This window comes from Anas acuta, chromosome 17 (genome assembly GCF_963932015.1).
Source record: "Anas acuta chromosome 17, bAnaAcu1.1, whole genome shotgun sequence".
NCBI classification, from domain to species: domain Eukaryota; kingdom Metazoa; phylum Chordata; class Aves; order Anseriformes; family Anatidae; genus Anas; species Anas acuta.
Genome location: NC_088995.1, coordinates 2214095 through 2231245, shown reverse-complemented (window position 1 = coordinate 2231245; position 17151 = coordinate 2214095). Strand labels below are relative to the sequence as shown.

Sequence of the window (17151 nt, the reverse complement as noted above, 5' to 3'; positions counted from 1 at the left end):
CAATTGATTGCTCTGATTTGATTTATTGATCAATACCCTCAAATTTGGCGTCTGAGAAGCTGAACTAATCTTTAACTGCTGCGAACATCTCTGCCTGGTGGAGAATTAGAGCTGATAAGGAATGTATGAAAGGAATCTGAGCTTATCTTAATCACACAGTGCCCCGGCACTGCCTGTGCTGAGAGGGAGTAGATGTGTGCAGAACACAATCACCAGGCAGAACAGAGCAGATCTATAAATTGATGGAATTCAAAGCCTCCAGCATCGATTACCATTATAACAAACAGTGGCGCGCTGAATGTCTGATTATTTTTAGACAAAGATTCTGTGCTCTCAGCAGCAATTTTGCTGATGCTGTCACTGTGTCAGATGTCTGTTGTTGATTGCAATTAGATGCAATACAAAAAAAAAAAAAAAATTTAAAACTATCTCTGCCTATAGTTTTATTTCCACTTATTAAATCTCCTCCTTTGTTTGCCTCCTCCTAATGTCTGCAGCTGGATGAAATATTGCATTACCAGAAGAGATCTCTTATATTCAGTTGGGTATAATCACTTTACAGATCATTGGATTATATCTGATATGCTTCAGATAATCCTGGGGAAATGTGGGACATTTACTCTGCCTTGTTTAAATGCGCCCTGCTTTAGGCTTTCGACTACAAATCTGCATAACATTGGGGTGTTGCAAACAGCTCCACAAACCTCCGAATGATCTAATTCTGTTAAAACACCGATCGATTCCCCATGACGTCGTTCATCCTCCCGGGCGGTGCCGGAGGTCCAGTGTGGCTCCCCGGTGCTTGTCACATTTTGGAGCCGTTTGTGGGGGGCTCCTGGGCCAGAAAGGTGAGGCTGCCCGTGGGGCACCCCACCGATGACCCATGGCCACATTTTGGGATCCATCAGTGCAGATGCAGCTTGCAAGGGACGTCTTTGCCTCGTGCTGAGTCCCCTGGCTTTGTCCTGCAGGGAGCTCGGCTGTCCCCTGGGCTCTGCGCCTGCAGGGTGCTGGTGCAGGATTTCGGGGGGGTTTCGTGGCTTTATCTCATCCCATCAGGGCTCAGGGGACCCCGGCACAGAGCCTGGCCATGGCCCTGGCCTGACCCCGGAGAGCTGGAGGTCGCCTCTTGAACCTGACCCCACCTCGCGCAGCCACGTGCGGCTCCCGGGCTCGATGGAGAAATGCGGCGCGGCGGAGGAGTTATGCGCTGCTGGCAGCTGGTGTTTTCTTTCTTTGGGAAATCTAATATATTGATTAGCTTTCTTCAGAACAGCATCAATAAAGCGTATAATGGCATGGCTGGTGCCTGCGGCGTCTCCTCCCCTGGTCCGAGTCCCCTTGGAGCCGGGAAGCCTCCGGCGGCGGACCTTGGCCGCTGCTCGCACGGCTCCGCGGCCCCTTCCTGGCAGCGAAGCTCTGCCCGGCAGGCGTGCTCGGCTGGGCACCCTGCTCCTTGGCCTTCCTCCTCCTCCTTCTCCTCCTCTTCCTTCTCCTCCTGTGCTGCTGAGGGTGCTCAGGCAAAGCTCAGGCTCCAGCTGTGCCATGGGGCACGGTCCCGCTGCGCTCCTGCCGTCCCCATCCCCGGACAGCCGGTGTCCCCGAGCTGCTGTTACGCACGGTGGTGGCACCGGTGGTGGCAGATACCACCGGGGGCTTGTCCCCCTGGGGGTACAGCCTCTGGGAGCAGATTGTCCCCAGGGATTGGGCTTGGATCCCCAAATCACAGGGGCTGCTGCTCCAGGCCCTCTGTCACCGCCAGTAAGACGGAAGGAGATCCATTTTCCATTAGTGTCTAAGAGAGTTTAGAGGGGTTTTTATTGTTGTTTTTGTGGTTTGGTTTCTTTCTTTTTTTTTTTTTTTTTTTTAAAGCTGATTGATTGTGATAATGAATGGATCCCAGAAATAGTCCGGAGCGGCGGCGTGGGGCCGGTGGCTGGATTTAAAGTCCTCGTTGGCGCTGAACCCTCCTAACTATTTCTGTCAGGCTGGAGCAGCTTTCATCTGTAAAATATGCAGGGGGGAAAGCAGGATCTTATTTAGCACCCTCCTAAGCACCGGGCTGACCTCAGATGCCAGTGTCTTTAGGAACGGATGTCTTGCACTTGTCAGGAGCCGCGTTATATACTGCTGGTTTATTTATTTCTCCTTGGTTCACTGGACAGCGAATCCTTCCCAGGAACGCGGCCCGAGCCACCACGCCGCGCTTGTCAAGATGCATCACGCTCCAAGACAGCCCGGTCCCAGCCCGATCAATCTTGCGGCTGCTTCTGCTTCGCTTTCCAGCTCCCTCAGTTTGCTTTTCCGGGCTTTTTTTGGGACCTCGGGTCCGGCTGTCGGGGTATTTGGGGTGTGCCGGGGGAGCCCAGCAGGGATGGAGGTGGCCGGGCTGCACCGCGCCGCTGCGCTCCCTCGCTATCGACTCGCTTCGGAGAGAGGTTTTGGGGGAAAACTGACAGCTGATGACTATGGGAAGATGTTTTCAAAAGGAGAAACAATTTACAATAATTAGAAATTTATAAAATGTCTTTAAACATGGTGGTAATAGGGATAAGAAAACACTTGCTGCAATGTAATCAGTTATTAGCAGCTGATCATTTATCTGGATGGATAGTTGCTGCTGGTACACGAGACACGTAATAAAAGGACTCTTGATTAACTAATTTGAATATCTTTTGAGAACAAATTCCGAGTTCTCTTTTTTCTCCATTGTAACGGATCCGTACATCTGCGAGATAAACACTGAATGAATATGGAAATGAATATGCTGCTGGAAGTGGAGCCCTCGAACGCCGCCGGCACGGCCGCCCCTGGCCGGGTGGCAGCGGGGGCGCATGGGGACGCTGCAGGGACAGGGCAGGACCGGGCTCCCCACCAGCCCCCATCGCCATAAATCCCACCCTGACATCCTTCCCTGTCTGCCAGGAGGGGAACGGGGTGGCAAAATACCCATCTGGGGGAGCTGCCCACCAGCAGCCACCAGTATAACCCGTTGGATAGCAGCCCTGGAGAGATATCTTTATTTTTTTTTTTTAGCACGGCCTTTTCGTGTCTTCCCGGGAATGGAAATCTACCGCACGTCCCCAATCTCTGCCCTTTCCGAGATCCCATTGCAGCTGTTCTGATAACGCGCTGAGAAGCCCGATCCCATTTCAGGCAACCACATCTAGTGGCTGGGCTCGCCCATTTCTCCTTTTCCCCAGCCCGTTTCTCCTTCGGGCTCCATCCCTGCCCCTGCCCTGGGGATGTGGCTCTGGCTCCATCCCCGCCAGGTGCCTGGCACAGCTCGGTGATGCTCGGAGCTGCCGGCACCTCTCCTCCTCGCCCTGTGTGCGCCGCAGCGAGGAGCTGAGCCCGCCTGGCTCGAGCTGCAGTTTACAGGTGATTAAACCCAGCTCGGCGAGGATTCGAGCATTAATATTGATGCGCAAGTTTTTAATAAAATATAGGTAGATGGAGAAAGAGCTATCGATTCCTATAGGCCTGGTATTTCTGCCTTTCTCCCGTTTTATTGTCACGGGGAAGGGGTGATGTAGCGGTGAACGTGAGACGAGGACGTGGGGAGAGGAGGCTGCGGGCACGGGATGCGCCGGGGCCGTGCGGAGCCGCAATCAAGCCCGCGTGGCCGCCCCGCGATGCCGGCCCCGATTGAGCCGTGCTCGATGCAGATAATTAAGGCATGATTGGCGGCCCCTCCCCAGGCAGCGGGGATGCACGGGGAGGCTTTTTCGGCTCGCTCGGCTCCCACCGGCTCCCCCCAGCCCCCCGCGGCCCCAGACCCGCTCATAAAAGCTGGCTCTGCAGCCCGAGCTCCTGCGCCGCCCCGAAAGGCCGTTAAAAAGATGCTGACGGCCGTTTTTCACTCCCTGCTTCTCTGTATACACACAGGACCCGGTTTTTATCTGCTTTCTCTCCAATATTTTTTTATATAACAGTGAAATATTTATATTGTCCAATAAAAGGCGGTAAGCTCGCAATCTCTCACGGATTCATTGGAGACCGGGAGCTTCATTGTATGAATTTTACACCCAGCAGTGACCCCTGATAATTGACTCCATACATCTTTAGCATCACGGATTTACATAATACGTAGGGGATGATGGATGGCTCGGGTAACCCCGCCTGCCTGGCAGCACGGCTCCTCCTGCCCGCATCGCATCGCATCGCACCGCGGCGCGGCCGGGTGGGATTTTGGTGATGCCGAGCAGCTTCAGCCCCTGCAGTGCTTTGGCTCCGTGCCCACCTTGGTGGGAGCACAGTCAGTGTCCTCCCGGGATTTGGGTGATATGAGGCTGGAGGAAGCTTCGGGTGATGCTTGAGCTTGATCTCGGAGCAAGCGAGCCCCGTGTCGGCTGCGGGTCCCGGTGGCTCCGGTTCCATCCTGCACCGTGCTGGGTTCTGGAGAGGGTCGGTCCCTGCCCCGTGAGGGCAGCCAGGAGGCTCTGCCCTGCCTGAGCCTGATGCACCATTTTTTAATGAGTTGATGCACGTGGGAGAGTTGGCACGAGGAATGGGATTTATGGAACAACATCCCGCAAGGAGGGTGCTCTGACCTCATGGAGATGGGCTGGGAGGGGGGTCCCCCGGTAACATCCCCCCTCTGCCCATAGCTTCTTATCCAGAAGGATCCAAACCTGGATCCGTGTACCTGGTGGCTGTGATCTCAAGCAAAACCATCACCCTTCTTATCCCAGCCCACGCATCCCTGCTCACCACTTCCCACCAGTTTGCCCCAAAACGCTCCCTTTTTGGGTGCATCCAGGCAGGGCTGCTCAGGGCAGGCGAGCCCGCGGTGGGCGCATGGCCCACATCACCCCCTGCCACCCAATTTATCAAAAAGCAATTAACGGCACCCCGCCCCCCCCGCTCCCATTTGATGCTTTCCGTCTCTTCCCGCAGACTGCAGGGCAGTAATTAGAGTCTGGCTAATGAGGTTCTCGTGGCAGGGCCGTATGCTCTCACCAGATCTGCCCGGCAGACAAAGGCCCCTCTGCTCCCCTGTGCTTCGTGGCAGCGATGTTTTACGGGTGCTCTCGACACGAGCCGGGGGCTGGCGGGGTGTCGGGACGAGGTGGGGACCCGGTGGCCTGGCGGTGGCCGTCCCGTGTCACCCTCGGCGGTGGCACCGCGCGGCGCCGGAGCCGGGGCGGTGATTTACGGCGACGGCACCGAGGGTCAGTTGACTTCATATCAGCCCCGTCATTTTGTTTCCAATCCTGCCGAAATTAAAAAGCCGTAGATAGCCTGAAAATCTTATTTATGAACACTTAAGTGTAAGTAAGTCACAGTTGGACTGCTTCCCTCCCCGCTGATGTATGTAAGCTGGCAGCAGAGTGGACTCCGAATCAAATCTGGCAATACAATATGCTGTACTTGACTATTTTGACACTAGGAGTGTGATGTTTTTTTACAGTTACTGATGAGCTTATGTCACTGCTCCTTTTGGAAAAGAAAGGAGGAGGGTGGGCTGGGGGAGAGGAGAATATTGATTAACCAGCTCCTGATTATCTCAGCCACCCTCTCGCCTTGGCTTTGCTTTGGTGTCGCATACATCGTTCCTTCAATTATTCATATAAACCCCCCTGTCAATACTGCCAACGTGCCTCGGCTCCACGGCACAGAGCGCGATCACTCCGGGGCAATTACAGTTGGGCAATCTTAAAAACAAACGCTCCTAAACCACCTTTTTTTTTTTTTTTAACCTCCCCATTTTTTTTTTTTTATTTTTTTTTTTTCCCCTCTTTTGTTTTTGTTTTGTTCCAGAAGGAGCTTAATTCTGTTGCTTCCGAGCTGGCAGCGCAGCGGGAGGAAAGCGAGCAGTCTCATAAACATTTAATTGAACTCAGTCGGGAATTTAAGAAAAATGTACCTGAGGTACAGTATATTTGCCGTTATAGAATTAACTCGGCAGGACGGCGTATTTCCCTCGGTTGAAACCAGATTTGGAAAAGCGTCGACGTAAGTGACTAACAAGAAAGGAAGCTAATTAGCCACAAAGACGAATCGCAGCCCCCGACCCGGGGCTCTTCTCGTTTCTCCCTCGCACGGGCGCTACCGGGGGGCTGTGGGGGCCCCGGCGCAGGAGGATGCTCGGGGTCTCGAGGTGCTTATATAAAAAGCAAGCGCTGAGCGCTCGGCGCCGAGATGCTGGCGCTGGGATCGCAGCCCAGATGGGGGGAGATGTGGTTTTTTGTTGCCTTTTTTTTTTTTTTCTAAAATACGGGAAAAAATAGAAGAGAGGGAAAAAAAAAAAAAAAAAAAAAAAAAAGAGCAATTCCAAAATAGATCTCAGCGGAGGCTGTTTGCTGAGCTTGGGGGGGTGGATTTTCTGCTTTGGACGTGGGATGGAGGAAAAGCAAGAGCATTGCAGGGGGTGCTTGTTGGAGAGGCGGGCAGGGGGGTCCCGCGCATCGTGCCCGGGGTTTCTCCACCCGGTGTGACCCCGGTGCTGGGCTGCTCTGCGCCCACCCTACAGCTCCATGCTGGGAGCTTCCCCGGCGGCTGATTTCGGGTGTGGTGCTCGACCCCAAGGAGGGCGAGGGAGGTTTGGCACCTCGGGGTGCCTCTCCTCCTCCCGGTGCTGTGGTGCTGTCTCGTCGGGGGCCGCTCGCCGCCTTCCTCTAATGTGCTTAGATGGAAACCCCCGGGGAGATGTCGGTACTCCGAGCTTGCCAGCAGCGACACATTAGGATCTGTCATCTGCTGAGCATTACCTTATTTTAAATCTGTCTCTTTGGAGCTACGTAACCGCATAAGAAAATATTAAAGTAAACAATAACTGGATTTACACAAATGCGGCTGATTTCCATATTTTTCATCACTTCATTTTATTACTCAGTTTACTGATATGCTCATTTATTTATAGGGCAATCCAGTATTGATTCATTCCAATGCACTATGCATAAACACATAAAAGAGAGTGATAACAATAGGAATACATTTCCAGTCTTTTAAATACTGCATTTTTTTCCGATAGTCTTCATTAGATCCGCTACGCGAAGATGAGCTATGTCCTTCGGGGCGCCTCAGCCCGTCCCTCACCCAAGTGCCTTCGGATTTATGGTGGCAGAGGTGAGACCAGGGTGTGATTCCCAGCCTGGTCCGGCTGCTTTCCTCCCCCCAGGAGTTTTTCTGGGTGTGTTTTGGGGGAATTTATCCTAAAAGGTGGATTGTGCGCCCTTCAGTTCCATGTTTCTTTGCCAGGTAGGGCAGGATGGGCACCAAATTCTCCTTCACCTCCCCACCCATCTCGTGGGCCCCAACCTGTCCTCACAGAGGGCAGGAAGGATTATTTCCTTTCCTAGCCCATGGGGATGGATGTCCCTTTGTCACTCGGTGTGTCTGGGATAACCCCAGATGGATCCAGAGGCACCAGGAGGCCGAAGCTCGCTCATCACACATGGTCCTTGCGTTGGCATCTCCATGCAGATGGAGGCACGAGCCCACCCCAGGAGCTCACATCCTGTGGCCGCGGGGCCCCGGGGGATTTTTTCCCCCCTTTTTTTTTTTATTTTTCCCTCTTTTTATTTATTTTATTTTATTTATTTATTTTCAAACCGCACTTCTCGGCACGCTCCCCATGAATATTTACCAGGACGAGCGGAGCGCTACATCATCTGAGTCATGGGAAGGAGCCCATAAAAACGCGGTGATGAATGGCAAGAGTTCCCCCTCCATTCCTTCTTGTAAATGGGAAGAAAAAAATCATTTTGAAATATTAACCTGGATGGGCTTTTTCTGCTGTTTCTCCCTGCCATTTCCCAACTCAGCTCATATACATTTAGGCTCCTGCACCCTTCCTATATGATTTCTTTCGCAAGGAAGGAGAAGTGGGGGCCAGGAGGGAGAGTGAAAGGAGGCATAAATTGTACCCGCGGAGAATAAAACAGGCTTTTGTTTTTCGTCCTGATTAGATAAAGGCCAGTTTATTTCTCTGGCGGAGAATCACAAAAAGCTGCCCGTGATGGCAGTTTAATGGCAACAGCTTGAAACGGACCAAGTTTGAATATCCTTGCGACGGAGAAAAGAGCAAAGCGAAAGCCCTGCTAATTACAAAAGTTGCTTTATGAAAGATAATTCAAAGCAATAATTTAGCAAACATAATCAAGTAGCGCAGATGGGGATTTTGATGAATAGTTTGCAACATGCAATTAGCAGCTCTTGCAGTTACATATCATTAACCCTCAGAGCACAAAAATTATTTTCTCATTATTAGATGAAAAGGTAAAATTAAGCTGACTAGACAGTAAAGGAACAAACTACAATTAATTACCTTCATTTATTACAGTCATTATTTTAAACTTTTTTTTTTTTTTTTTAATTCTGATAGATAGATGAAAACATCTAAATTAAAAGTTTTGTTCTGCTAAATTGGAGGTGAAACTTGGCGGTGCCCGCCCCAGGGCACGCTGCTCTCCCGTGGGGACGGACGCTGCGTCCCCAGCCCAAGGTGGTTTGGGGTGAGTGGCACCAAAATCCATCTGGCCGTGAGCAGAAACCCTTGGATCACCTCATTTCTACCCCAATTTTGTGCATCCCGACTTGCCTAAATGCCCGATGATGCTATTTTAAGTCCCCTGGCCCCTCTCTTCCACCAACATGAACCTTGCAAGGGTGTTTTTTTTTTACACCATGAGCCGCCCTGCATGTTTTGCATATTTTTACGAGAAAATATCTCTTGTAAATACGGGAATAAACCCATCCGGCCACGGATTTCTTGCCCGAACTGCTTGGTATCAGCCCGCTCTCCGGAGCCGCCTTCGGTTCGCTCTGCAGCCCCTCGCTTCGGCGCGTGCGTTGGGAGCAGATGGTTTACAGTCGCCAACTGTCAGTAAACGCGCTGAAAAAATAAATTTGGGAAAAAAAAAAAAATCTAAACTTGGCAGTGAAAAAAAAAAAAAAAAAAACATATATAAAATTATGTCAGGGAAAATGCAAAACATTTCTGAAATGTTTTCGCCTCTCGCTCCATTGGGAATAGAGGTTGGGACTCAGCTGGAGATGGCTCCGGGGCTCCGAGCGGCCAATTTGGCATCCCAGAAGTGGTGATGGAGGTGCAGAAGATGAAGACCATGGGCAAAGTCTCTCCAAGAGGTTCCCCAGCCCTGCCAAACATCCATGAGGATGGTGGCACCGTCCAGTGCACCCACAGCCAGCAGCAGCAAAGGCTGGCACGGGAAGAGGGGGGAAAATAATTCCATCGAGATTAACGTCCTCTGAGTCCGCTCTCAGGAACTTTGCCAAAGCATCATTGAACTCGTCAGGAAGTGTTACAACAAAATTAAGAACCAACAGCAATTTGCTTTCATTCGGTATCCCCTGCTTTATAAAGTAAATTATTAATGCATTTTTTTTCTCAGTTAAGCAGTTATTTGCAGCAGTCTCGGTATATTTCTCATTAGAAATAACATCATCTGAAGAACTTATATTGATTCCTTTTTTTTTTTTTTTTTTTAATCTGCGAATCATGAACGTGAACAACATATTTATATGACGTTCCCTATAACTAGAATTCTCGGGCTTTATTTTTATATTATTGATCTTTTTTGACGTGAATTGCTTTTCGGCCTTGCGAAAATGTTGTAAGCTTTCCTCCCTTGGAGAAATGGGCTGGAGCAGAGGGAACGATGGCTCGGGTGGGCACGCAAGGGGTGCGCAAGCGATGGGATCGAGGAGCCCATCCAACGCCAGCTCCTTACCACCTCTGCCCATCCTCCCACTCTTCCCATTTTCCCTCGACTTCTTTACCAATCAGCAAAAAAAAAAAAAAAAAAAAAAAAGAGAGAGAGAGAGAAGAAAATAGCTTGAATGTATTTTTTCATCAGTTTTCTTCAATGTTTGGGGTCTCTGCCGCTGCTTTCTCCCCCGACAGCTGTTCCTCCTCGCTTAGAAAGAGCTCATTTGTGTTTTACTGCCACGAGTATTTAGATGGAAATAACCAACTACTTATCCCGCACTTGATCTCAGGGATGCGAGAATGAAGGCGCGCCGGTGCGCCGCAAAACCCCGCGCACGTGGGGAGGAGGCGCGCGGCCGGGCTGGGGAGTTTTCGCCGTCGTGTCAGTCAATTATAATAATATTTCTGCTTCCAAATGTTTAAAAAGTTGGCTTCGTAAGGTATAATCATGGCACAGAGGCCAGCCTGACAATAGTAATTAATTAGGCTATTACGCATTCTCCAGTGATAATTGCTTTGCTGGAAAGTCACCAGCCATGAAAAAGAGCCGGCGCGGGAACGTCATCCATCAAGCGCCGCCGCTCCCGCGCCGCGCCTCACCTTGAGCCCGCGTGCTGCGGAGGGAAACGGGGGGAAAAGAGAGAAATTAATGAGAATCGATGCGGAATGCGGAGGCAGAGCTCTCTCGGCGCTGTGCAGGCTGCGGGGCTGAGCATCGCTCCCCTCGTCTTTTTTTTCGGAGGGTGCCCTCCACTTCTGGCAGGGGTTGACCTCAATTCAATGACTGTCCTGTGGGAGCAGAGATTTGGGGGCTTTTCTGCAGTACCCAGCAGCTTGATTTGGGGGCTGATGCCCCCGAGGATGCTTTTTTGGGGATTTATTCAGCTCCACATGATGATCACAGGCAGCTTCAGGACTATGGTTAGCTGTCCCTGAGTGGGACCCAGCACGCTGAGCATCTCTGGAGAGGTTCGATCGTGCTGCTAAAATCCCCACTGCAGCCTGGTATTTTGGGGAATTATCCCTATTTGTGAAAGGCAAAAGTTTTACCAATCGTAGCTGACATTTCCTGAAGTTTAGTAGGACACCGAAAGAGCAGAGCTGATGCCTGGCTCAGAATCCATCAGCTGTGGTGTGCTCGTTGCTAGCGAATAACCCCGGTTATCCGAGCTGGAAGGTGCCAGCCTCATCCCAAACCCAGCCCATGGGATGGGCAGCTCCAGGAGTGTGGGTTTTGTGCCCAAATGTGGAATTTTGGGGCTGATGAAATGAATGCTGAGGTTATTGAGTGGCTGCAGCGCAAATTCAAGATTTCCCTGGAAACTGTCCAAACATTTCGCTTTGATGAAAGCGTTTTCAAGTGCTTTGGGCAGGTTTGGGGTCCCAAAACGATGTTTTGATTGGACGTTTGCCTCCGTGCGGTAGTTTTATGGAGGAAACCAAACCTGAAATGAAACAAAACGCTCCAATTCAGGATGAGCAAAATCTCCAAGAGCAGCTGGGCCTTTTTGAACTCCTCATTCCTGCAGCTCCGACCGAGCTGCTCGGCCCTCCGCAGAGAAGCTGAGGCAGTGGCAGCACGTCAGAGATCCCCCTTCGCCAACGCTTTGTGTCTATAAAGTGACTTCAGGAATAAAATCCCAATGGGAACAGCCCAAAATGACCCATCTCAGCCTCCTTGTAGACTCCTCCATCCAGTGAGGTGAGCGCAATGTTCTCCCCTTGCCCTGCTCGATATCTTCCCCCTGCTCTCCGCAGCTTTATTGTTACGATTTCAAGGCACCCGAAGCCAAGTTTTGGAGTGGGATGCTGAAGCGAGCCCCCAAATTCCTCCTCTGCATCGAGCACGGTGATGGGAAAGTCAGTTCGTGTGTGAGATGCTAAAAAAAAAAGCCGGCCTTATACAATTTTAACAACAGAAAAATGATCTTTGTGCTCCAGTGCTCCGCGAGCTTGGAAGGAGAAGGCAGCTCTGCTCAGGTGGCTGGTGAATTACAAATGAGCGGCTCGCTTTTGTTGTGAATGACAAGCAATTGAAATGCAGCCTGGTGTGGCACGCTGCAAGCTCTGTGAGCAAGAAGGGTGCAAAAAAAGATGCCCTCGGCCTTGGTGGTGGTCAGGAGCCACGTTTGGGCTTTGGGGACTTTTGGGGCTGGGAGCACCTCTGCTGGTGTCACCTTCACTGAGGGCAGCGGGGACATTGTGGCCACAGAGATCTCCTTGTCCCACCAGGGCCATGCCCTGTCCTCTGCTGGATGGGCACAGAGTGGGGTGGGGTGGCACCGTGGCCTTGGGGGTGGCAGGGACAGGGGGACGTGGGCGAGGAGATGTCCTGGTCCTGGTCCTGATGTGTGGGGACATCACGAGCATCTCCCCGGCCCCACTGTGCCAGGGAGGGCTGTGGACCGGATCCATCCCAGCAAGCACAATAAGAGGCAGAAATCTTATTTCTTATTTAAGCGCCGGCATTAAATTATAATTTTCATTTACTCAGAGCGCATCAATGATTTAAAGTGGCGTGACATTACAACGGCGCGAGGAGTTTGGCCACAGGCAGCGAGCGGCTGCGCGGTGCGGAGCGGGCGCAGGGCGAGCTCCCCGGTCCCGCAGCGTGTGCGACCGTGCAGGATGCGACCCGGGCACTGTCCTTGTCCCTCTCACTCACAAAACTTGCCTCTGAGCACGCAGCCTCTCGCCCAGCAGAGCCGTTCCCTCCTCCAGCCCCATCTCTCACCTCCTTTTTCCATCTCCCCGCAGGTGATTGCACTTAGTAAGAGGAGCAAGGAGGCTGAGACGGCTTTCCTGAGTGTGTACAAGCAATTAATCGAAGCTCCAGGTAAGGAACGCGGCGGCGACCTGGCTGCGTAGCGAGTAGCGTGTGACCCGCCGGCAGCCTCGTGCCCGGAGAGGAGCCAGCACCAAGGACCGGGACACGGCACCCGTCCCCGTCCCCGTCCCCGTCCCCATCCCCGGGGCGGCTGGCAGCGCAGACGTCCGCTTGTGCATGTTGCTCTGGAAATCCCAGCCGAAGAGACAAGTGGAAACATCTTTTGCCATCGCTGTGTTTCAGCCCCTGAGCCAAATGCATCTTGACATTAGGAAAGGAATACATTTGCTCAGCCCTTGTAATAACACTGCGGCTATCCCCAGTTGTCTTTTCGACGGTAAGTTCACCGAAAGCGCGGAGCTCCGGCTCGCGGCGCAGCTCCTGGCACCGTCCGCGCCGCGCCTCCGGCTTTTGGGGGCTGGAGCCCCCCCAGGGGCACCTCCAACAGCCTCGGGAGGGGGAAACTGAGGTGCAGGGCTTGTCTTGGAAGAGCCTGTGCTAGGGCTAGCTGGTGCCAGGAGCCCTCCCAGCTGCTGCCACGGCCTCTGCTGGCTCCCCGTGGGCAGCCCCGGGGGCTCGGCTGCGGTGAGCACCGAGCGTCCCCGGCACAGGGACCCCCGCGCCAGCCCCAGCTCCGAGGATGGAGAGCTTCAAACCGCCGAAGATGTGCAGAAGGGCTCCTGCAGGGCCACTAATTCATTTCCCAGACATTTAGGAATAACAAAATGTTTTAATGATTTCTTAGGGGAATTAGGGAGACATATTTTTGTCCTCATTAAATTTTATCCTGTGCTACGAGAACCAAATGTCAGCTCGCTTTCCAGAACCCCGTAATCTCCCCTCCCCGTGCACACCCATGCACACACACACGTGCACACCCCGACACTTTCCCCTGTGGTCTCGGCACCTCCATCTCCCCTTCACCCCCGAGGCTTCCAGCTACCCCCTGCTCCCTTCTGCCCTCCCTCCACCTCCTGGGCCCCCAGGCCCCCCTCCTGTCATTTTGTCCCCGTCCGTCACACGTCCGCGTGTCTCTCGACAGGCGAACTCTTTGTGGAACACTTTACAAGCACCACATAAGTCCTGATTCGACATTTTTTGCTTTGAATGGCTGCTGTCAACACAAATCTCTGGCAGAGACTGTAACGGAGCCTGATTGCTCAGCAAGTATTTTGATAAGTGAGCTGGCTGTGTGTCTGTAATTACGGGAGAAAACCGTAAATCTTGGGGATATTGTTCACACAGATGTGGCGTGAAGGGAAGGGGGGGAAGCAGTAAAATGTGTTAAAAGCATAATTAATGTCATTGTTGTTGGGGATGATTTGATTTAAGCCTGACTTTGACTCGGGGAGGGTTTCGGAGGGCTCTGCTGGAGCAGGTCGGGACGCGGTGGCACGAGAGGTGCCACCTTGTGCCGGCACCAGCCGTGCACCACGGGCACACCGTGGGTGGGGAGGCACCAGGGATGCACCTGGACGCACCGGGGGTGCACCACGGTTGCACGTGGATGCCTTGAGCTCTTCTCAGTGTCGTGGCAGCTGCGCAGGGCAGATGCCACCCTTTGTCCCCCGGTACGAGACCTCTGCCAGACGAGCAGCCAGGGCGCAGGGACGGGATGCAGGTCCCTGGGGACGCGGGGGCTGCTGCACCGTGGGGTTGTGGATGTGCAGGGGAAGGTGTCGAGCATCTCAGATCCCTCCCAGCACACCCGCCCTGTCCTGTGGGTGTCTTCAGCTGCTGTGGTGGTGGGGTGCTGTGGTGGGACCGGGCTGGGACCCCTCAGCATCCCCCAAAGGCCCCCTTGGCACCAGGGCTGGGCACCCAGCAGAGTCCCCTGCCCACCGCCCCGAATCCCTGCTGCAGCACTGCTGCAGGTGCCAAACAGCATCCAATAACGCCAGCTAGTGGCAAGACTTATTACATAGACATCAATTTATGTTAATATATATATGGGGAGAGCGCGTAGGGTGGCACCGCAAGCCAGCCCGGGCAGGGGGCTCAGCTTGGCGGCAGGGATTTTGCTGGAGCTGGGTGCCGCAGGGCTTGGCGAGTTGGCTGTGCCAATTGTCACCCTCTGTGCCACCCGTCACCTGGCTGTGCCACCCGGGTGCCACGTCAGAGCAGGGTGTCTGGTGGCACGAGCATGGCACGAGCTTGGTCTCCGCTGCGGGTGGCCCTGTGCCGATCCCAACACCTCACATGGGGCTGTGGGGGCCGGCGAGGGCGAGGGCAGCGCTTTCCCCAGGGCTGGGCAGCGGTTCATTAGCACGATTTAATTAATCCAGGCAGGCATTTTGCATCACGGAGGTCAGAGCTGATGAGGAAAGCGGAGGTGGAGCGCCGCTCGCTCTGCTCCAAGCCCCGCTCCCAGCGTGGTCCCGGGGTGGCAGCTCCGAGCTGGGGCGCTGGCGGAGCGTGCGGCTTGGTCGCGGCAGGGAAAACGCTGACCCCAGCAAAATTCCCCGGCGCTTTATTGCTCGCCTGAGCTGCTCCGGGATTATTTCTCATTACGGAGGCGAGAGGAGTTGCCGGCGTGGATCGCGTCGGGGCCTGCCCCAGCGTTTATCGGCCGCTCGTTTTGCTGGCGCGCGGCCTCCTGCGGGTGCCCCGGCTCGGGGGGAGCCTGGGGGAGGGCCCCCAGCCCCGCTGCTGTGGGTGTAATTACCCAGATCGTTAGCTCGTGTACTTACAGACGTTATTAATGGCTGTGAGAGCATCCAGCCCGGTTTGGGGCCGTGCTGCGCAGCCTCACCTGCCGTCCTCCGCAGGTCGCAGCGATGGAGGGGCCGTTCCCCAGAGCTCACGGGCAGGTTTTCCCCGGTGCTTGCGGTTCCTCGGATGTCAGAGCAGTTGGATGGGCACCGAGCCACGGCTCCTGCTCCCAGAAAGCATCCCAGGAGGGAGGATGCTGGTGGTGCTGGTCCCACACCCCGTGCCAGTGATGAGTCAGGGGTCTCCAAGCCCCATCTCCGTTTGCGAGGAGCACCCGTGGCACTTGCTGTCCTGCTGCCTGTGTCCATACTGGGTGCTAAAAGGGATGATTGCAGGCCCAATCCCATATCTTTGGGGCAGACTCACCCCAAAAACGTCTGGTGCAGCCCCAGAGCAGCCCAAATCCTATGGCGGGGAGCCACCGTCTGTCCCCGCTCACAGCAGAGGCAGTGACACGTTGTTTTTTTTTCCCTCCCTGTTATTAAGTTTTACCCTTGGACGCCTGCCACGCGTGTGCGCCGTGCAGTAGCACACCCAGCCCCGTCCCACTTCCCTGTTTATCTAACTTTCTGACCCTGGAGAATTCCAATCTATTTCCTTTCCTCTCTTTTTCATAAAAAAAAAGAAAAAAAAGCACCCCAAACCTATATTAACCTGGCTCAATAGGAGGCATTTTCTTGAACTTATTAAAAAATCCAGACTTGTAAATTAATTTGTTCATGTTGTACAATGGCAGTGCAGATGGACTCATTAGCATGCACACAACAAATAATTATAGATGAATTTTTAGCTGGCCTGCTTAATGGGCTTGCTGGGTTAATTATGTCAATGTATAATTACATCAGCCCTGGGAGACATAATGGCACACCCTGCTGAGCAGACACTAGCTAATGATGGTGTAATGCTGACAGAGGGAAGACATACGGCTCTGAAAGCACCTGCTTACCTCGGCACAAAATGCCATTGTCTGCACCCAAACTGGGGGGACCGGGGCCACTGGGGCCGTGGGTGCCACCGTGTTTGGGGGCGAGAAGCCGGGATGCGACCCCGGCGGCGCTCGGTGTCTTGGGGGCTTTGGGGTGGTGATGTGGAGCATGGGGTGACACACGGTGGCACATGGTGACACACGGTGGCACGTGGGGTGGCACATGGGGTGGCATGCGAGGGCTCTGTCCCTGTTTGTAAGCCGGCTGCAGATGGCTGCTGCCCTTGGGATTTGGGGACAAAGAGAGTGGCACCCGCGTCCCCATAGCCACGAGGGTGGGATGGGGACAGTGGTGGCCGTCCCCCAGCCCTGACCACCAGCCCTGTTGCCCGCAGACCCCGCTCCTGTGCTGGAGGCTGCGCGGAGCCTGGAGGACCGCCTGCAGCAGCTCCAGCGCCTCGAGCCCGAAAATCCACCCCTGAAGGAGCTCGGCCGCCCCTGGAAGAAGCACCTGGAGCTCCTCGGCACCAAAGGTACCCCCAGCGCCAGCTGGATGCAGGTGGCAAAGGTGGTCCCCATCCATGTCCCCTCGTGCCCCTGAGCTCCTGCAGGGTGCAGAGGGGGGGTCTCAGGGCTGAGCCCCTTCCTCTGCCCCCCGTGCCCACCCCACAGCGGTCTGAAACGTGTCCCCCCCCCGCAGAGCAGAGAGAGGGGACGTCGCCGGGGTCCGGGCTCGCGGCGGCCGAGACCACGCTCCCCGGCGTCGACAGCAAAGCCCTTTTGGCAGAAGCCTTGCTGCAGAGAAATGAGGCAGAAAAACAAAAGTACGTGAGTACTGGCAGCGGGACCCCCAGATGGCATTTAGGGGTACCGGGGGTGTCCGGCTGTCCTCGCCTCTGCCTTTTTCCCCCCACGCCTCCTTCGCCGCCTGGGTTGAGCGAGGGCACTCATGGTGTCCGTCTGTCCATCCGTCCCCTCTTCCAGGCGGTTGTGGTGGATGATGTGTGGTTG

At 54.0% G+C, this 17151-nt stretch overlaps 1 protein-coding gene across 6 annotated transcripts in view; it reads left to right on the top strand.

Moving 5' to 3' along the window:
* The window catches only part of CUX2 (cut like homeobox 2), a 56406-nt gene that overhangs the window by 27204 nt on the left and 12051 nt on the right, over positions 1 to 17151 (top strand). For 3 of the 6 annotated variants that reach the window (XM_068653746.1, XM_068653744.1, XM_068653745.1), the window contains 3 exons: positions 12434 to 12840; positions 16536 to 16673; positions 16841 to 16964. In XM_068653746.1, coding sequence (XP_068509847.1) covers positions 12681 to 12840; positions 16536 to 16673; positions 16841 to 16964 — 422 coding nt within the window. In that variant the 5' untranslated portion in view covers positions 12434 to 12680. Of the gene's footprint in view, positions 1 to 5792; positions 5875 to 12433; positions 12841 to 16535; positions 16674 to 16840; positions 16965 to 17151 lie in introns of those variants that run through there. The other 3 variants (XM_068653748.1, XM_068653750.1, XM_068653747.1) reach the window with 3 other exon arrangements.